Source organism: Blastomyces dermatitidis (assembly GCF_000003525.1).
Source record: "Blastomyces dermatitidis ER-3 genomic scaffold supercont1.1, whole genome shotgun sequence".
NCBI lineage: Eukaryota > Fungi > Ascomycota > Eurotiomycetes > Onygenales > Ajellomycetaceae > Blastomyces > Blastomyces dermatitidis.
In genome coordinates this window covers 9,288,051-9,309,293 of record NW_025544774.1, presented here as the reverse complement: position 1 = coordinate 9,309,293, position 21,243 = coordinate 9,288,051, and the positions used below count along the sequence as shown (strand labels likewise).

At 47.2% G+C, this 21,243-nt stretch overlaps 2 protein-coding genes across 3 annotated transcripts; one reads left to right on the top strand and one right to left on the bottom strand.

Annotated features, from left to right (window-relative positions):
* Positions 1–11,327: 11,327 nt before the first annotated feature.
* Positions 11,328–14,371, bottom strand: BDCG_01260. 2 transcript variants are annotated; one of them, XM_045416766.1, is made up of 7 exons: positions 13,388–14,371; positions 13,202–13,320; positions 13,082–13,143; positions 12,997–13,022; positions 12,574–12,923; positions 12,168–12,496; positions 11,328–12,087 (listed from the first exon to the last, which is right to left on the bottom strand). In XM_045416766.1, the coding sequence occupies exons 1-6, from the start codon at positions 13,560–13,562 to the stop codon at positions 12,215–12,217; spliced, it is 1,014 nt and encodes a 337-aa protein (XP_045279502.1). In that variant the 5' UTR covers positions 13,563–14,371; the 3' UTR covers positions 11,328–12,087; positions 12,168–12,214. The 2 variants fall into 2 exon arrangements, with proteins under 2 accessions (XP_045279502.1, XP_045272418.1); XM_045416765.1 differs by having other exon boundaries at positions 11,328–12,496.
* Positions 13,912–21,139, top strand: BDCG_01259 (uncharacterized protein). The gene is made up of 4 exons (XM_045416764.1): positions 13,912–14,739; positions 14,984–16,191; positions 16,254–16,692; positions 16,745–21,139. Exons 1-4 carry the CDS (start codon positions 14,673–14,675, stop codon positions 20,767–20,769), a joined length of 5,739 nt encoding a protein of 1,912 aa, XP_045272417.1. The 5' UTR covers positions 13,912–14,672; the 3' UTR covers positions 20,770–21,139.
* The last annotated feature ends 104 nt before the right edge of the window (positions 21,140–21,243 follow it).

The window sequence follows — 21,243 nt, the reverse complement described above, 5'->3', positions numbered from 1 at the left end:
CTATGACGGGTTCATTTTGTTCTCGTGTTGCATTTTTCTTCTCGCTATCTTTTTCTTGTTTTTTACTTGTATTATTTATATTTATATTTGTTTAATATCTTGTCTGAGGTTGTACATGTACACTACTAGCTCAAACTAGCCTATGTGCAAAGTGTCTTAGGAGTTCCCGGTCATGTATGTAATTGGGCAACTCTGGCCTTTGGAAATAGACTCCGCGGATAATTGTTTGGCTGCAATGCATTCATAGAGAGTAAAAGCTGATTGCAAAAACGAGGCACGATCAAGGCATATATATACTTTCCAAGACTTCTTTGGTGTGGAAGATGCAACCGTATCTGTTGTGGTTGCAAGGGTGTCCGTAAGTTCCAGGGTGCGCCGGTCAGCATCTGGGCTCCGCTAAATGAAGCAGAACTAGTCTCCGTCCATCCGTTTGATGGGGCTTCTCTTGGTGTGTGGGATAGAACATACATACCTAGTACGTAGTAATTAGCATGGCTGCGTACTGCGTAGTTGGATGAGAGAAACTCGTTCGATAGTCAGGAAGCAGATAGATATCGGTTACTCCTTACAGCAAAACCGGCCAGCACCCGCCCGTACAATAGTTAACTAATAATAAAAAGTGGCAGCAAACCGACCATGGTTCTGAGCGGCGAGAGTGGAAATGTCTGCTCCATTATTATTATTTAATATGATTTAATATTATTACTACTCCGTATCCATCGTGCGGATGTCTTTGGCTGCAAATCAACGTCGTACTAAGGAGTTCAGGAGCCAGGCAGTCTATTATTATTATTATTATTATTATTATTATTACTACTACTGCGTAACTTATGTATGTACCCCGGCAAAGGACCCATCGCGCCTCCTTAGGAGCTTCAGCCAACAGGAGCGGGTTGCAAGGCCGCTATTACATCGTACCAAACCACGCATCTACCGCTGTCGGTTCTGGAAGACTTCTGGGTCCGAATAACCTTAAACCACCACCACCCACTGCGGCCAGCTATCGCAACTCCAACCTTTGAACCCTATTACTGTGCTGTGTACTCCGTACAGTTCGCCCGTGCTGTGCTGCTCTCCTTGGGTCTCCCTTCTTGAGATTCTCTTGTCGCTTTTTTTTCGATTCCTGTATCGCAAGGACGCCGACAATGAGCCTGCTCCTCTCTGAACACCTTGCCAACTGTCGTAGAGCTTGTGGTAAACCAACCACTTTTCCTTTGTTATCGGCGTCGCCCGCCCCATCAGCTCGTGCACTATACCCCCTTGCAACGCCCAAGTCTTTCCCGGGTCTGACTTTGGTTTCTTGGAACATGGGCTAAAATAAGGGAGCTGAACTACGTTAACATTTGTACTGACGCCCTTTCTCTTTTCTTTGCTTCCTTCTCCCTAGGCTCGAGGCTTCTGATCTAGATATACTACATTGCCCTCCTCCTCGATGTCATGCCGAATAACTTCTGTCCAACAGGCTCAAGTCTATCACAAGGTGCTGTACCACTTGTGATCCATCATGACGATCTGGAGCCCCACCGCGATCTTGGTAGCTCTCCTCCTCCTCTACCTTGTTTCCTTTATCCTCTTCGCCATCATCCGCATCGCCACTGGGGTTTCCATACAACGCGTAGGCTACTTCTCTCTCCGACGTATTGCCTACTCGCCAAAGGAAGGGGTTGAAGTTAGCGTCCGCCTACTAGGTTTATCTCTCCATCGACCATCGTTTGCGCAACCGACATGGATCAGCTTGCGGCTGAAAGAGCTGGCCTTGACTATCGATCCCCAAGTGCTTAACAGTGGCAGCCGTGATGCGACCCAGGCCCCGCAGAGCGAGGATTCCGATACCGGTTCGGAGAAGGATGATGTGTTGGGCGCAGGTTTTCAATCCCAATCCGGACCCGGTCATAAGACGCGGAGCAAGGCGTGGAAGCGGTTGACTGTGGTAAAAGAATGGATTAAGCGCTTGCATCGATGGATACAATGGTTGGTGATAATGGATGTTGTGGCTTTAGATACGATTCTCAAGGTTGTGGATGCCGGGGAGATCCATATTGGAAGACTCACGATGGCTGTTGACACAAGGAAGAAAATGATGGCAAGGGGGAAGCTATTCCGACACAAGAAGGATCCGCGTGGGGACCAGCGGCCAGCGGAATGGATTTTTAATGTCCGGAATATTTTACTTGCCGCGGATGGCTGCGAACCCGTCGAAATTGTGGACAATATTGGCTTGAACATCCATGGCCTTCTCCATAAGGATTTGGAAGGCCTGAGGGATGTCTCCATTGCCATTAAAGCTGGAAGATTACATGTTCCGTATGACGACTTGATGAAGCTGGCTACGAGCGTGAAGGCGTCTCTACCTGTTCCAAAGAATGCTGCTGGCGAGCCAACCGAAAACGGGATCTCCTTTGCAGATATCGTTGAGGAGCTCGATCAGCCAGGGAGCCGTGAAGAAGCGATCGTGCAGACCGTCGCCGATTCAAGAGAGTTTCTCAGTTCATTATTACGTGGAATACAAGAAATACAGGTAGCGCTGAGCTTCTTCCGGCTATCTCAAGTTGTCGAGAGCGTACATCCGAAAAGGCCGCTCTATCTCAATGTTGTCACCCACGAAATTGGGATTGATTTTCACCGGATGGATCCTAACCGCCCTGCTCATCGCATGTACTTTCAACGAGACGACATTGCCCATCAAGCTCTCCTTGCCGCTATATCATTGTCCGTTTCACTCGACGACAATATGGGAGAAACGGATAAGATCCTTTACATCCCCATGGCTACAACTACCATCAAGACCACGTTCCCCTCCAAGACTGTATCGTACTCCGAGAACAGAGGGGTTGCTGAACGGAACACCAATGTCCTTTTCGCCAATCTCGTCGTGACCTCCCCTTCTATTGATGTTGAGCCAAAACATCTGTCGCAAATACTATTCATCCTCCAAAAGAGAAAATCTCCCCCCCGAAGCAAGACCCGAAATAATCACATTATCATTTCTCATCTTCTACCAAAAGCGAGTATCAAATTATCGGTTCATGAGCCTGTACTTCGATTTGTTCTTCCACTTGCAGACACTGGCCAGGATCATAGTTACAATATGCTCGTTTCCTCCATATCCTCCATCTCCCTAGATATCGAATCGTCACACTCTGCGGAGGAAGGAATCCACTACTCCTTGTCTTCGATCTACCGGGTGGCTGCCCACCAACTTTATTACCAGACCTTTTTTGGATCGAAATATCGTCTATTAAATACCGAAACAATGGAAGTCAAGATCCACCTCAACGCATCTCCAGAAGTCTGTGTCGTCGCTTCCGGGAGTTTAAACACTTTTTCCATCCATCTGGTTAGTGGGGAAGTTAGCCGTGGTGTACATCAAGTAATCGACCAGTTCCATTCACATGTCCAGTCGACAAAGTTGTCGACATCTCTTGATGCCAACCCACCCAGCCTTCTAAGGCGCCTACCTCCGTGGCTTCTGCAATTCCAGTTTGAGGCTTCCGGGTTTAGTGTTGAAGTGGCTGGGATTGATAACAGCATCGGGACGACCACGCGTGGCATGGTTCTGCAGCTGCAAGGGTGGACGGCCGATTATCAATCGCAGAAATCAGAGCCACATCAAAGATCGGTAAAACGTCGAACTCCAAGCCATTCCACAACTACAGATGAACATTCGTTCCGATTCACCTCATCTTCTTCCGCCTCTCGAAAGTCTCTCCAAGGCCAGGCTGATGGGAGACGCTTGGCATTCCATGTTCGTGGCCTGGAAGGATTCGTGATGGAGTCTGCAGATTTCATGGAGCCAGAGTCGTTCATTTCTGTTCCCCGTTTTGAAGTGGCGTTAAGCACATCGAGCGACCTACAAGGCCCTATATTCCATATCAACTCCACTGTTAAAGCGATATACCTTGACTGTTCCCTTTATCGGTATTATGCTGTTGGGATTGCCGTTTCTGTATTACGGGATGCCTTTCTACGTCCACGGACTGCCAAACCCTCAGCCCCGAGTAACCTGCCTGGCGCGACGAAAAAGTTTGGGCCTCTTGACGCTCCCATTAGGCTTATGTCGGCTGAGCTTATTACCGTTGACATAAAAGCATCTCTAATCCAGATTAAATGTACGATGCCAGCGGATCCTCCAATGATGCTCCAAATATATGGATTCGCTGCTGGGCGCCACCGGTGGTCTGCCCCCTTTATGCGGTCACAGCTTATTCGCCTCCATGCCGAAGCCCCGAAGATACAAGGCACATGGGCTCGAATCGTGAGTGTTAATAACATTCGAGTGGGGTTGCGGGAAACTCGACGGAAGCCAGACGGGAGCGTCATTGAAGAGAAGTCTGTTGATGTTTCTACGGAGTTCATACGGGTTGCTGTACCTCATCAGATGATAATGTACCGCATATTCGACAACTTTATCAACACCGCCAAATCTGTGCAACAGCTGAATCATCGCTTCAAAACAAGGACGAACGAGTATGTCCTGGAAAAACACCCCGAGGGACCGAAACGTGTACCAAGGATTTCGCTTCGCAGTAAAGCTCTACTTTTTGAGCTGGAAGATGATGCTTTCGAATGGAAATTAGGGTGTATTTATCGTCTGGGTCTTCTAGAACAGAAGCAACGTCTGGCTCGAGAGGAAGCATTCTACATGAAAGCCAAAAGGCTAAAGGAACTCCAACAACGACAAGCATCTTCTCGATACCGGACGCAGTCGAGTCATGCCATTCCGGGCACTCGTTCTACGGCCCGTTCAAGAAAGAGGGGTGAGCAAGTGAGAAGCAAAAGCGCAGATGGACGACCCCGTTCCGGATCTGAACCGAGGGGACGAAGACCGACTCGGACTGTACGATATAATCCTGAAGGCGTGCCGTCGATATCGGACTCGTTCAAAGTTTCTTCCGAAGAGGCGCTGTTCAAATTACAAGAACATAATGCCAGGAGTTGGAGACTTCGAATTGATACCTCTATGCGATTTCAAAATACTGCGATTAAAGAAATTAGAAGTATGTTTTCGGGTGCAGATGAACCTCCGGAGGATATGCATGACGACGAAAATATCCTGAATGTTCCCAATAGACCTGGGCTCCTATCGGCCCTGATTAGTGATGTGCATCTCGTTATTGATAAACCTTCTTTCCCCATCAATGAATATCCACATTTCCTGCATAGGATAGGAAAAGGCATGCCCTTGGACATGAAGTATTCTCTATTGATCCCCATGAACATTCAACTGGACATGGGCGAAGCGCGAGCAAACCTTAGAGATTACCCTCTTGACCTACTACACATCCCCGGCCTTCGCCACGGTCAATCCCCCCGCCTCCCAAGTTGGTCTCTGCGGACCGATGTCGTGATCGCCGAAGAATTCCGGGACTATGAGTCCTCACGCCATGTTATGGTTAACATTGTGCCACCAAACGAAGGGTCGGATGGCGTCATGCACACTGGGTTTTCCATCGATGTTCGACGAACGGTATCGCCCGTCAAGACCTACTCAGATGCCATCTTTGAAATTAATACGAGTTTACCCACTAGCATATCTTGGGGGATGTCATATCAACCTGTCATTCAGGATATGATGAAAATCATAGAGGGCTTTTCGAAACCGGAGATTGACCCTTCTGAGCGTGTTGGGTTCTGGGATAAAATTCGTCTAAGTTTCCATTCTAGAATAAATGTTGTTTGGAAAGGGGATGGAGATGTTCACTTGCGGTTGAAAGGTATGTTCCCTCAAGTTAGGCCACGTTAGTTCCCTTAGTATACGTTTTTTTTACTGATATGTCAATGCAGGTTCTCGCGACCCTTATGTAGTCACTGGTTATGGTGCAGGTTTTGTAATGTGCTGGCGCAAAGACGTGCAGTGGGAGATACACACAAGAGACGACCCCAGAGAGTTTATGGCGGTCACAGGTGGAGAATACGTTCTCGCGATTCCGGACTATAGCCACCAAGCTCGCCATTCATACGATGCAACTTTTGATTCTGACAGTACATCGCTCAGATCATCAAAGGATGCCTCTCTTTTTAAAAAGGTTATCATGAAGCTCTCTGGGAATGTCCGGTGGCTTTCCGGGCTTGTTTTCGAACGGAATATCAACGCTTCGGAACGCTCGTTTGATTTCAAACCACATTATGATGTTGTTTTGAAGAACCCACGATACATACCCCCCGACGACCTCAAGGATTACGATGCTTTCCGTGGATTCCGAAGCAACCATATTCATTTGTCACTTGCTGTTGTGGCCCCAGTATCTCGAGTTTGGTCTGTGTCGAATCGCGAACCGTCAACAAGCTACAATACGGTCCATTTGACACCAAGGTTCTTCACGCACTTTTTTAGCTGGTGGTCACTGTTTTCTGGGGTCATGTCGTTGCCTGTTCGGCAGGGGCCCCTCTGGCCCGGTGTGACCAAAACGAGCAAGAAGTTTGGCCGCCATTTGGCTACTGTCAAGTATAATTTGTTTCTCTCCCCACTGTTTGTGGCGCATATTTACAAGCACAAAGATGCCGAGGACTACAGCGAGGAAGTGGTGTCTGCCACTGGAATTAAAGTTCGCCTCGACAGCTTTATGCTGGACCTCCATCAACGGAGGGAGCTAGTCAATGTGATGGTTAAGGGACGTTCGAAACAAACCAAAGCGAGCACCATGCGAATCAACCGAGCCCAGCTGGATTTCATTTCTGCAGATTTCAGAGCAGTATCGGTGGCTATTGCGGGAACAAACCTTGCAGACGTCGACGCTGCCGATGGCATCTTGTCCTCTTTTCAACAACCAACTGCTCCCGCTGATTTATCTCGATTCACCATTCCAGATCAAGACTTCAACTGGGTTGATATGGATGATTTCGTTGAACTTGACTGGATGCTCATTTCAGAGTCCAATCCTCGCACCCGAATCCTACCTCTTGCATACTCTCCTCGATTCTCTTATTTCCGACAAACAGACCATGAGGAACGGGGTGTCGATGAAACCGGTTACAGCCCCTTCGGAGACGAACCGTCACACCATTGCGTGATGTCACAAGACAATGATCCAAGAAGGGTACAGATGGAACTAATCAAGGAGCGCCTTGATAGTCTTGATGCACAAATTGTCGCCCACAACCGGATGATCGGAGAACAGGAACTACGAGTTGTTCGGGATAGTCATGCTGCTGATGGCCTCAAGAGCCAGTATGAACTCTTCGTTAGACAGGGTGAATCACTGCAGCGACGAAGAAAGTTTTTAGACGACGGGTTACAACGCCTTCGGAAACAGCTTGCGGGTGATGCAGAGTCGAATGGCCGAGGAAGTGAACGTAGCCACAGAACTCCAGCCTCAGCCATGGGACAGTCGCCCTCATCTGAACAAGGGAGCGACGATGCTGAGATCGATGGGCTCTATGCCTCACCAAATGACGAGCTCATTAGTGACTTCGACAACCGCTTCATCATTCACAATATTCAGTTGAAGTGGAACAATTCTCTCCGAAACATCATTCTTCGCTACATCCATCAGGTCAGCCAGAGACGAGGGTTTGTTTATTACATGTCTCGACGAGCGGTAAAGTTTATCCTGGATATCGTAGAAGAACAAGGAAAATCAAAACTGCGATCACGGGAGGCAGGCAAACAACCACCGTCTACGTCCGCGTCGCCGTCGGATTCCGATGAACAACAGCCTGACGACGATGAAATCTCAGTTGAAGATCGCATCGAGCAACTTCTTAACGATGCCAAACGTTTTGTTAATGCTGATGACCCGACACCTAAGGAAACGAGACGCCAGTCATCAATTGCTGAAGCGGGCGATAAAATTGCCCCAGACTTCACACCGCAGAACAGTTACCATCTTCGCCTGATCGCGCCACAGATCCAGCTGCAGAGTGAAAAGAATAAGAAAGCTGTCGCCCTCGTTACGGCCAAGGGCATGCAGTTAAAGGTTGTCTCGATCATGGATAAACATCGCGTATCTGATGATGTTTCCGGCCTGGTACAACGTCGGTTCACTCTAGATATGGACAGTGCCCAGTTCTTCGTAACCACCCAGAAAAGCTTGTTCAAACATCTTCATCTTTATTCCGGTAATAGGTACGGAAACGCGCCAGGCTCTGCATGGCCTCCTTGGGTGTCTCTTGAGTGCATGTTTGATTTCGACCTGGATCCATCTGGTTTTTCAAGAATTATCCAGAAAACTTCTGCAAGCCTGCGGTATGACAAGTACAATACACTGAGATTGAAGTATAATGAGAAGATTGCGAGCGAAAACGATGAAGATAACCCGGTAGACCTTCCAACCTACAACGAGGACCGGATGGATCAAATCTTGGTTGAGTTTTCGCATGTGCGGGCGATATGTGATTCTGATCAGTACTACTCCATGTATATCATTGTGCTTGACCTTCTACTTTTCAGCGAACCGCTTGAAAAAGTACGAAGCGAGAAGCTCGAAAAGATCATGCTTGCCTCGGATTTCAGTGACTTAAGAGGTGCTCCTCAGATGGTGAGCCGCCTGCAGCAAAGGATACGTCAACTCGAGGAAATCAAGAATGTGTTCCAAATACAAGCCAAATACCTCGACTCTCAGGGGTGGCAGGATTGGATCGCGCTGGAACGTGATTTAGCACTATGCGAAGATGAATTGTTCTTCATCATGAAAGCTATCACGACCTCACAGCGCAAAAGTGAGGAGCGAACCGTGTCACACTCGAGTGGGGTCTTGCGCTGGGCCTTGTCAGCATCCGAGCTCGTGTGGCATCTAATGACGAGCCCTCAAGAGCCTCTTGTGGAGTTCCAATTGCGGAATGCGTCGTATGCGCGGACTGACAACATCGATGGGTCGAACCGGAATACGATAGAGATTCAACAGATCTACGGTCTCAATCTTCTCCCCAGTGCAATCTACCCGCAAATGATTGTTCCCTACCTGGATGAGCACAGAAAAACTCCGCAAAACGAGGATGACAATTTGCTCAAGGTCGATTGGTTCATGCTCGAAGCTGTCGCTGGGATACCTGTATTGAATCATTTCGAAGTAACTTTGTTGCCATTAAAAGTTCAGCTGGAAAGGGAGCTTGGAAAGAAGCTGTTCGAATACATTTTCCCCGGGATGGGCTCAAATGCGTTTGAAAACGGGGCGTTCTCACCGTTCATGATAAAGCACATGCGCCCGCAAGAGGATGGGTCGGATAGCGAAGAAGATCATACCGAACCCGCGACTCCCGCCAGTAGCACTGGAAGCGGCTCTGCGGATGACGCCCAGTCATTTATTTTAGGCCCTGGTGCCATGGAGAACCGTTTGAAACCCACTCTCACGTTCTCAGATCATCGCCGATCGGTTTCGCCTTCGCAACGAACCAAGGGCCTTGCGATGACGCCCCTCCACAAGGACAATCCACGCAGGCATCTAGCTGCGGGCGACAGACCACGATCGGCATCTCGCCCCTCGACAAGTCGTATACCAAGGAAGGCATCTGCCGATAATCTCCGCCCCCTGAGTAGGAATGCCACTGACAGATCGTTAGTGTATGTAAACGGGACTGAAGAGAGGGGCAAGAAATTCGGGTTGGCGAGGTCCTCAACCAAATCTTCCACTACAAATGGCGATAAGACCTCCGATGACCTATCCCAGATGATGTCCCGTGCTTCTAACTTCATGACTTTGGCTCATGTTAAAATCAACGATGTTGTTCTCTGTTTGAGTTACAAAGGGAAAGGGGAACGCAATATCGAGGATGTGCATAACTTCGTCTTTAGGCTTCCCGTGCTTGAATATCGGAATAAGACCTGGTCAAATCTTGACCTTGCTCTACGACTTAAAAAAGATGTTATCAAAGCACTCATCTCTCACACTCCCGCAATCCTTGGCAATAAACTATCACATCACCGCCCAAACAAACAGCAACAAATACGTCTGCGTGAACTCGCTTCCTCGACCCAGGTCCTCAGCGTATCTGACAGCTTCGCAAACACACATACCGCACCTTCTTCAGATGGAGGAGGCAGTTTCATCAGTCACAGCTCCGCCAGCGAAAGATCAGAATCCCCCCCTCGTCGTTCCTTCACCTCAACTGCCTCACCCCTTGGCCGCTCAAATTCAGTGACATCTAGTGCAGCGCGATCTTTAACGATGTCTCACATCATATCTGACTCGCGGTCCGCCAGGAGTGAAAACATCGATCCCCGCGATGATGTATGTGATCCCGCCAATCCCTTGAATAGTTGACCTTGCTAATCAAATTGCTGTAATCGGTATTTAGGGTTCCCACCTCTTTTTAGAATCGGTCCCGAGACCCCGTACGAGTGATAATCGATCTCTACGCCAACTCAATGGGGGTGGGGATGATGATGATTCTCTAGCCGAAGGGTGAGCTCCACCTCTCCGTGCGAATTTGCATTTCCAAGTTTTACCACGTTTTCACGTTTTTGGCCGGTGTTTCTTAGCATATTGGAGAGTGCTCAAAGAAACTGACATGTTGCGTCTGTGTCTTTCTCTAGACGACGGAAAAATTCTCTGGCCCGTATAGGACAGAAGCTGATGGGCTCTCGAGAACCCCGTGGCCCTTCCCTTGAAAGAAAATAAAACTGGCACCATAAATCTTGGCCAATGGACTTTCTGGGCCCTACCCGTGTGGGGCACCGCACCTTAAACCAAACACTCAGATACTTCCTAGTTTACATCCCTACTCTATGGCTTTCCTCAAAACGCTAAGCCCGACACCTACTTTTCAACAATAACCATCTCATTCATAGATAATCACCCTCTTTCTTATCTTATTTCTTGTTTTCTTGACATCAGTTGCATTGCGGGTGGGACCCCAACATTGGCAGGAAGAGATATGTTTTAAAACACAGCATATAAATGGCGTTTCTCAAATCTCCTTGTTGTATGGACGGCTTGACATACGAACTCTTTTATTACCACTACCCTTCTCGCGTTTATTGGCCCTACTTGACCATTGTGTGTTGTTTGGGTGGATATCTAAGCTCTTGTTTATCTTCTTTACTTTCTTTACTTTTTTTTAATTTTCTTTTTCATCTATTCTTTCCTAGGTTCTCAGATACATGCATGCATCTTAACTGGGGTATACTTTTGCTTCTTGTTTTGTCTAAGTTTATCCCTTATCTATCTGACAGCGTATCATTCCTATTTCAACATTTATACCAGTTTTCATTCCTGGACAAAGGGACTCATTTAGGCGCACAGTTCGCAGCCCGCTTTATAAATCTTCCCTTTCCAACGCTACGGAAGAAGCGAATTATGGGGAAGTTTCCGCCCTGCAACGACATATTTATTTTAGAAAAAAATGAAAAAAAATGAAAAAAAATGAAAAAAATGAAAAATGAAAAATGAAAAGAAAAGAAAAAAAGACGAGAACTCGTTTTCCAACGAACGCTTATCCTTCCGTGTTCTATGGACAATATTTCCTCTACCTTTCTTTTCTTCCTTTTCGCCATATTCCCATCTCGTTTCCTAAGAAATTATTTAGCATATCGCACGCATATATTCAGGTGTCGGTCAGTCAGTCAGTTGATTTTGTGTATGGACTTGGGACTCTGTCTTCTCTCTTCTTTTTTCTCCTTTCCTTTCTTGTCTGTGTTACTGTTTCTTTCTTCTTTCTTCCCCCTTTCTCTACTTAGCCAAATTTATGCATAACCATCTTGCATTCATGGAATTTCCCTTTTGAGAACACGAGTTGCTTCCAACACCTGTGATAGTGTCCAAAGCGAGAGCTAGGTTTTTGCCGAACAAATAAAATTTTGTTGTAGTGCTCGAACTGTTCTATTTACATTTCGATTGGTATCCTGATTGAAAGAGCATACATAGGCTGATTAGTAGCTTGCTCTACAAGTGTGATCTGGGCAATTGGGTTATGAGTCGCATATAGATACGTTCGAAGAGTTCCTACGGGCAAGGGTGAGCGGAATCGGATTTGCGAGCTTGAAAGCCGTCCTGTGTAAAAAGAAAATCGCTTCTTCGGGTGTTTCATTTATTTAATTTTACAAGCATAAGTGACTAATTACAAAGAATAACTAAGAGAACTATTATGGTGCCAAGAGGGAATGGTGAGAGTGAAGGGTATGTCTGTGGCAGTTACAGCAAGGGTGACATCCTATTTTTTCATAAATACATCTCCATTTTCGCAAAAAGAGAAAGAAAGAAAGAAAGAAAGAGGGAGGAAAAGTACTATACATTCTATCTATAAGGTATGGTAGTTAAGATACCGAAAGCTTGTATAATCAAACTTCTTCGCTTGTGGTTAACGACGACGTGCGGTCTGCCTCCCCACCAGTGTTCTGCGAATCTGGATTTTGAAAGGGGTGCATGGAAAACAAACGCCCAGATGTGGAGAGGAGACGGGTTCTCGGTTTCGGGCCCAGAATGTTGTCAGTATAAGGCTCCGTATCTAAGGTGATATTTTCTGCCCAGGCTGCCTTTTCTTTCCGTAGATCTGCCTGCACCCACGGAATGGTAATCAGGGTCCATATCCCAGCCCAAAGGATTGGGAGGCTCCATCCTATCTGAATGTGTGAAGAAGAAAATATGTTAGAAATTTCGATATGAAGCTGAAGTAGATGTCATTTGGTATTAAACTCACCACATAGGCAACATCTCTTGGAGTTGTAAATATTAATATAGTTGACACCGTGGCAAAGACAATTGATCCACCTGCCCAGAAACAATTCATCTCGAAAAGCATCTGTCTAAAATATGGGCTTGCTAGGTATCTGTTCCGAAGCGCTCGTCGATATTTCTGACCACCTGCACCATCCACCGCAACGATATCTTCTATTAGAACATATAGCGCGGTAGGCATTACGGAACCTTTGGGTGTGGACGATATTCGGAATGGCGCTTGGTATCCTTTAGCACGGAGGATGTCAAGAGTTAAATGTACGATTCCGAAGTAATACATAACTGTAGGTAAGGGCATTGCGAGGAGGCGGACTAAAGAAGTTGATCATGTTAAAATGGAGGTTGTTAAATTGGGCATGTAGGATAATGTAAAAGCACTGCTTACTGAATGGTTCCTCTTGTACGGTTCCTCTAATATCGAGTTAGCTAACTGCCAAAGGGTCATGCATACGAGAAAAGAAATGACATACACAATTAGTTCAACGGCGAGGATAAGCCACACTATGGTGAAGTTTATCTGGAAAAAATCTAACTGCAGACATTTCATGTTAGCCTCATGAGGTGCAAAAGACCACTTTCATACAACTTACCCATGATCGCCGGGCATTGAGTGGCCTTACGACAGACCCTTTCCTATACAGTGTATAAAATCGGTAGAAATATTCGGCGACAGCAACTCCACCCAATAGAGCCGTGCTTATAGTGAAAACTAACGGTGAAATGGAAGCATTGTTAGCCAGGCTGTTCAAAATACTCGGGGCCTCAGAAATTCCTACCTATATTGTGAGATAGGTCGGTAAGATACCATAACGTGAAATAAAGTATTAACGGCTGAGCCAGCGTGTCAATGACAAACATAATCCAGAAAAGTGTGATTGACCATTTGCGATCCCTCAAGGAGTAGGGAAGTTCCGGCGGGCCTGGAGCTGGCGGAATTGTAGCTTTGTCCATTTATGGAAAGTGTCATATACAGCATTCATATCGTGATAAGTTAATAAAAAATCTGAAAATAGGCAAATGGCTCGAAGAAAAATATGGATATGGTGTTAAGTTAAAGTTCAGGGCCTTCGAAATTGAAGTGTGAGGGAGCGAGCGGATACCAAGGCATGATCGAAACTATATATCCCGCGTATCCAAGATATTCTATCTATCTATAGCATCCGACATATTCATCAGTAAGCACATGCGTAGGAAAAAAAAAAATGACATCATTGCCACTCAAGGGCGTTGACATCATCGGCATTGTCGTGATTGGCCAATTTTCTGAACTCAACGTTCCCGGCGAGGGAGCAATTGGGCTCCGATATGTACGGAGCGCGGTGCAATAATAATGAACAAAAATGCAATCTAGGTGATTCAAGGCCTAGCGCTTTCAATTTCTGTGTGCGAACCTTGCGCATTGCCCTCCTAGACTCGTAGTCTCGAGTGACAGCATCCAGGACATCGTGAAGCGAAATAAAATTGAGCCCAGAGGACAGCCTCTTTGCGTTGCAAGAGTGCCTCATAGTATTTTCTCATGACCTCTCTAGCTTTGTAGATAACCGCTGACGAATGATCAGCTTGGTATAGCCTGAAAGGAAGTCCTCCGGTTTCAGACGAAGGGATTGGATTAGCCTGGCCTTGTTGGTTTTATGTTCCATAGAATAAATATTATCACGGCATGCGAAAGCCAACAACATCCGGATCGCGCAAATTGATGATCCCCAGTGTCAGGCCCGGCTAAACCTTCCATTCGACAGTGAGATCATGTGAGTGTGCATGTGTTTGAATCCCTGCTAATTAGGAATTCAAAGCATCTACTGCGTATATAGTTATATATGTGACCAATATCAAAATCACGTCCGCAGTCCACAAATCACGTGACTATCAAAACCTTGTTACGTAAATTTTGAGTTTCGCCACAAAGCACAGACCACCTACAGATTTGCGGAAAATATCAAACCCAACAAGCCAACATCACTCCAACGACGCAAGTTCGAATCCCGTCGCGGCGAAAAAGCAGGATGGCAGAAAAATATTTCTGATATTGAATTTCCCCGTTAAAAGGGGGATAATGCAAAGATGGCTCGGAGTTTGAGAGACCTTATCGAATTTTTGCTCGCGGAGATTTCGCTCTGTGGCGAACGAGGTGTGTTTTCCCCTTGCGCCAGTTCTTGCCCCTTTTTCATCCCTTACACACCAGTGGTCAAGATAAAGAAATGGTGATGCATAATGCATTTGATATGTTAGTCAATATCTTTGCAATTTATAAGTTTGTACTTTAACAGAACTCTCTTACTTTTGCAAATATGTTTCATAAGGGCCCGATGTTGATTTCCGGGAATTAGCACTTCTGGCTTTCCAAGTGCAGATGTACTAACCGATATATACAGGCGCTTCTCCTACGGATGTCCTTGCTTTTATTGATGACTTCTATGCCCAATCTGCAACCTCGAGTAATCGCCCTGCTCAACTTGCTGGAGCTGTTGGCCGCACGCCAAATGTGGACCGTAAGTTCAAACAAAAAGCATGGGTATGGCTGACCAGGCACCCAGAGGTTTCTGTTGGCCAGAACAGAGAAGGAAATAACCTTACCCTGGATGAGGTGAAAGGTCGGTGTGCCAAAAGCACTGCGGGGGAGCCATTTCCCAATTCACAAAATACTCAAACATCCGGAAATGGTGGCTCTTCTGCTGCTGAAACTCAGATACAGTCAGATTCCGACGACACACTTCGCGTGTTCGTTTCGGAGGAACGAATGTGGCTCGCGATCGCTGGGCACGAGATCGATCATTCAAGAATTCCTCCTCTGGAGTTCGCTCTTTTATCTATAATTGCTTCCCGGAAATGGCAAGGGATTATGCAGCTGGAATTACCTAAACTGAGCGGGCAAGATAAGCGCTCCGTCCCAAAGCGAACAGATTCTTTAAGCCAGAAGGGATATATCGAAAAAAAAGCTATCCAGTTTAAGTCGTCTCGTACAAGTTTATGCACACTCCGCCAATTTCTTCACTCGAAACCCTCAGATAAGCCTGGTGGGATGTCTGAGGAGAATACGAGTCCTGCTCCGGATGAGCTTTGCAATGTGATTGAGTTCCCTGTCCTCCTCGAAAAGCTATTTCATTTCCTGAAAGAATTCAAAGTCATTACACGGAGTGACTTGAAGGTAAAGCTTGGAATGGAGGATCACTGGCGCAGAAGGATTTTAGGAAGGGCCATTCGCAAGTTAGAAAGAATAGGTTGTGTTCGTCGTGTTAGGGCAGTGTCTCAATACTCCGATAAGATGAAGACTCGACATCAGTCGGTAATGCTTATCCGGGAACTTACCGATAATGACCTTCGGATTTTCCTCGAAGACAGCCGCACCCTGATGACATACTTGGAGCAGGAGGATCTGGATGCTGCTGAAATGGACCAAGACCAAGGCCAACAAGATACGATTGATGAAATACCAGAGGTTAAGAGAGACGTCAGTACACCTGAAGTGGAATATTTGGAGCAGATGGGACGGGTGGTACCTAGATGGACTCCAGACCAAATTTTGCCAAATTTGATATTTGACATTGTGCACAGAAGTGGGCAAGAAGGGAGTACTAACTACGTAAGTGAGGTGAAAAACCTTGTAAGCAATATTTGTCTTGAAACTGATTTGAATTATTCAAGGATATCAACATTGCTTGTATGGGACCATTTTACAGACGACCAATCGAGTATACAGTGAGTCGACTTGTCGAGACTTGGCAGGTTTCTCAGCCGCTTCATCTTCGACATCTCGCCCTGGTTCGAGATGTAGGGCTTCGTGGCACGATTTCGATGTATATCCATTATTCATTGCGAAATTTTAGTTCACTCGTGGACGAGGGCCAAGTGTCGTGGGAAGCAGTGAAACTTTCACCGGAGGCAAAACCCAGTGTCAAAGTTCCTCCTGTTGGTGCTACATCCCAAGTAGATGAGCACGGTTTCCTTGTGGATAAGATACCATCGAACCTCCTGAATAATGGTGACGCAACACTTAGAGGCTGTCTTGAGGTTGCGAAACCTTCGGATTATACTCCTAAGATATTCGACCCTGTTGTTAGACAACGTAATGATGGGAGTTGTGGTACGTGATGGCCCCAATATATGAAGTGATCTTATACTGATTCTTTCAAAAGCTGTGATTTTCCGAGGCAGGGTGTTGGGTGGAGAGCCCGAAAGATCTTCTGTTCATCTCGGGTTAGCCGGTTCATCAGCCGCCGAAGCGGAGACGGCACCAAGTACTATTTCTCGAGGACGGAAGCGTAGGGCTGTAGAAGCAGACCTTGACCGGCCAGGAGATGTCGTGGAGGACGTTATCGACAAAGGGAAAGTTGGGGGATCGTCGAAACGCCAGCGAAAAGTGAAGGAATTTGTTGATCCTTTTGCCGGTATGACTGAGAAAGAGAAGTTAGAAGCCCAGGGATTCGATGAGACTTGGACCGAATATAGCGTTCTTCTACTTGAACGGCCCGGAGCTGGTATCTTTCTAACTCCACCAGGCAAACGACGACCCATTGGGAAAGCTCGGGGTCGCCCGGGGCGAAGTCGTATTGCTGTCGTCAAATCAGAGAAACTGAAGGACCTTGATTGGTTTGTTAGCCAAAAAGATACTGAAGCTACCCCAGATGAACCCACGGAGGATTTGGAGACTAGTTTTGTAGCTGTCAATAACGAGGAAGCCGTTGCGGATCGATCTGTATCATTACCTCACCAAGAAACGGAAACCTCTCAACCCCCTGCGGCCTCCTCACCACGGCTGGTTGATCCATCTCAAAGAGGAGAGGATACCGATTTTCAGGAGGTACCTCCTCTGGTTGTTGACACCGTGACTAGTGACCAAATCGACAATCCTCTGGTTTCTAATAAGAGGAAATATACCGACATGGATGATGGTGAAGAAACATCCATGGCACCTCAAGCCGCCGGGCTTCCGCATAAAAAAAGGGGAAGGCAGCTACGAAAGGGCCATCAAGCCCCGATTCCAGGGGGTGACAAGGCTTCTGGTCGGGACGTTAGAACTAGTCCGGCCGAACCAAGTGGGCGGGATTCCACTATTCCCCAAGCTGGGGACGAGCCGATGCAAACTTCACAAACTACAGCGGAGGATGGGACCCCCGCCGCAACTAGGCGTGAGAGACAACGAAAAGTTGACGACATCATTGTGAGCTCTGAGCAACCAGAGTCGCCTCAGGTAGTTGAAGATATGCCTAGTGAGAGTAATGGTGGACCCTCCCCTGAAGATTTACGATCACCCCCAACCCAGCCCTCTGCTACTACTCCTTCCCAGGATGTATGCGAATCAAACGATACACATAATGATATCCCCGAGCCCAGAGTGGAAAATAAGGATGCCAAAAGTAGCAAAACCCAAACCCAAACCCAAACCCCAACCCCAGAAACAGCCTCTCGCGCTTCTAAGCCCGTATCAGTTACTACTAGTGCCAAAACCAAGACCAAGAAAATAGATACTCAAGGGGGATCCATTGCGTTTCTTCGGAGGAAGATTGTCATGGATGTGGTCGAGAGCTCGGGCGGAGTGTACCCATATGGCACTGAGCTGTGGTACCCTTTCACTACCGCTTGGTTGAAGACTAAACAAACCGAAAGGCCAGACTTTCGCACACTTCGAAATTCAGTGAAATATATGATCGAGAGCGGGAAACTCCGCCAACTAACTTTCAGTGGGAGGAACAGCAAAGGGCTAGTGGTTACAAAGTCCATTATTGCAAAACCAGAAATTCATGCAACGGATCCAGCAGTCATAGATTTACAGAGGGCAATATTATCAGCCGACCCCCAGCAATACTTCCCCCCTGGCCCAGAGATTGATCCAACAATCAGGAAGTCACAAAAAATCACACAGCTGCCTGCAAGAAAGCTCCCCGACATTGAAGAAGAGATAACCGTTACTTTGCATCAAACGCCAGCGAGAAGTCGACCCCCTGAAATGAGGCCACCCCGGGTCCACAAACCAAAACCAGGACCCATAAAACGGCTTCGAAGTACTAAGCGCCGATCACATCCATATTCCGTTCTAAACTGGTTAACGTCACCAAACTCGGGCCTTGCAACTGGAACACGGACATCTGACGCTTCCAGGAGGCATCCCCGGTCAACCGCAAGGCTGCCACCAGATGCAATTATTTTCCATACGTTCCAATCATTCCATGCTCCAACCGGCACATTTGGAACCACATTCGCCCATACGCAATGGCGTAGCTTAACAACAACGGGACCCCGATCGGGCCAGACAATAATGAGCTTACCCGGAGACCTTGGAGATATTCTTTCCATGACGAGGAAACGTCAGCTTGATACGTCGAATCTCCCCGATCCTGTTTCTACCCGGGTATTTTCCGAAATTGATGCCGTAGGCAGATGGGAATCTAGGCACCCTGAACTATTCGACTTGCAGCGAGCTGGATGGAGATACATTAACCATGGGATACCGGGACCATTCGAGAGTGCTCCTCTCGACGGCTCGATTCGCTTTGAGGCGAATGAATCCCGACGGGTCTCAAAGGGACGACAAGCACCACTTGCCCAGACTCCACTTCGGACCCTGACATCATCATCTGCCGGGGTAACTCCATCAGATCGCCCCTCCGCTCGTCAAATCGCACCTCGTGGTCAGAGGCGGCCCGAACTACCCGTCAACAGACGTCTCGAACAATTCCAGGAGCCCAAAGCAGAGAAACGAACACCCAAAGCAACGGCTCCGACTGTTCGAAGAAGTAGACTCATCAAAGTTCTATCTAGTGATATTGTACAAAAGCTTACCGTTGCGATCGTTGTTGTTCGAACCTTAGCTGGTGGACTCGAGGGTAAAATGGTTGACTGGCAGCTTGTTACATTAGCTTTCCCAGATCACGACCCTAAATTAATCAGAGATCGCGGAAAGGCCATCCTTTCGCGAAATCGACTGCAAATGTCCAAAATGCAAAGCGATTTTCAAGAGCGGTTTGCAGAAGCGTACGAAAAGGACCAGGTACCCCGGATCGATTATGGTGACCTTCCCTCGTATGATTGGCAGTGGATCGTTGATTGGGCGAACAAGCAACTTGAAGGCCCAGGTTCAGATAACCTTCCGAGCCTACCAGCTACCCGCCAACAATTCAATAGCCTCTTTGACGTTCGCCCGGAACCCGTACAAACGCTTGACGAGCTGTTCCAACATAACGCCCCAGCGACGATTCCGCGAAAACAAGCTTTGCTAGCTGGAACAAACTTTGTAATCCCCGTCACTAAAGCAGGCACGAAATGTGAGCGGCAATGGCCAAGAATTGAGCGCCTAAACATGGCTAAAACCTGGGTACGAGCGAACGTGATCACGCCGGAGGAGTCATATAACCCAGCCGAAGCACGACGGATTCTCGAATGCCTTGGTGAGGATCTCATTGGACAAGCGATACAGTCACTTATCACTGAACGGGTTATCTCCATGGGCAACAGGGGCCGGATTACTCCAGGGCGAAATTACGACGTCACAGAATACTTCGTGCATACATTCGGGCGCAAACGTGCCATCGAAGCAACCCAGCTGAAACGCGCAGTGACTTTCAAAACCACAATCCTGGACACACAGTTACATCTGGAAGGCAGATGCGCCGTGAACTACGACGCTGAGGACGGCGATATCCTCGTGCTAATCAACCTCTTCGCCGAGGGGCGAGTGACAATCTGGCCCAAAAACCCGCCACGGGATAAATACGGGCTGACAGACGGCGGCTACCTGACGCGCCTCATGGACAAGGGCAAGCTGCGCTTCGACGTCGACGTCCTTCCCGTCCCCGATCGCTACATCTACGGGAACCCTGTAAAACTGCCCCCAACAGCCCCGAGGGGCGATATGCCCGCCGACTTCCCCTTCTCTCCATCCACAGGCTCTCTCCCCTTCTGCAAGATCCCGCTCTGGTTCGATATCCATGGCAACTTCGTTAAGATGCTTTGGGATCTGGTTGTTGCGGCAGTCGTGGGCTACCTTGCGTCTCGGCCGGGCCTCACCGCAGCTGGCATCAGCCGTATATTCCAGCCACATATTGCCGAGTGGGAGGTGGCTTTGGTTTTGGAGTGGATGGAAGAAGCTGGGGTCGTTGAGAGGCTGGGTGGGTTGTCTGGCTGGGCGGTGAAGGAGTGGTGGTGGATGGTTGTTCAGAACTGAAGGGCTTATCTTATCATGTACCAAGATTGAAGCTGTTTCTAGAGTCATGTTTGTACATACATGTACAAGTATCATATGCAGTACTATAGTTATTTTATACCTTTTGTTACCAGAAGGCTGGGCCTCTGGGGATCTCGTTGGTAAGTAATGTTAAATTGCTATGGTGAAGCGGAAACACGAACGAGAGAACATTTCTAGTAAATCTTGTAAATGAAACGATTACAATGAAAATCCTCAAATCCTGATAGTATATATATATACAGCGTAGGTCAAAAGTCAGAGATATGATCAAGTAAAGATATCAGAAAGAACATGTTCGGTCCACTTGAATTCATGATGCATTATTGAAAGTAAAATTAGTGAAAAAACGCGCCACCCTTTAAAACATATAAACTTAAAACCATAAGACAGCCATCAAGGAGAAGCATTAATAATATAAAATGTACATAAAAATAAAATAGCGCAAAGATATGC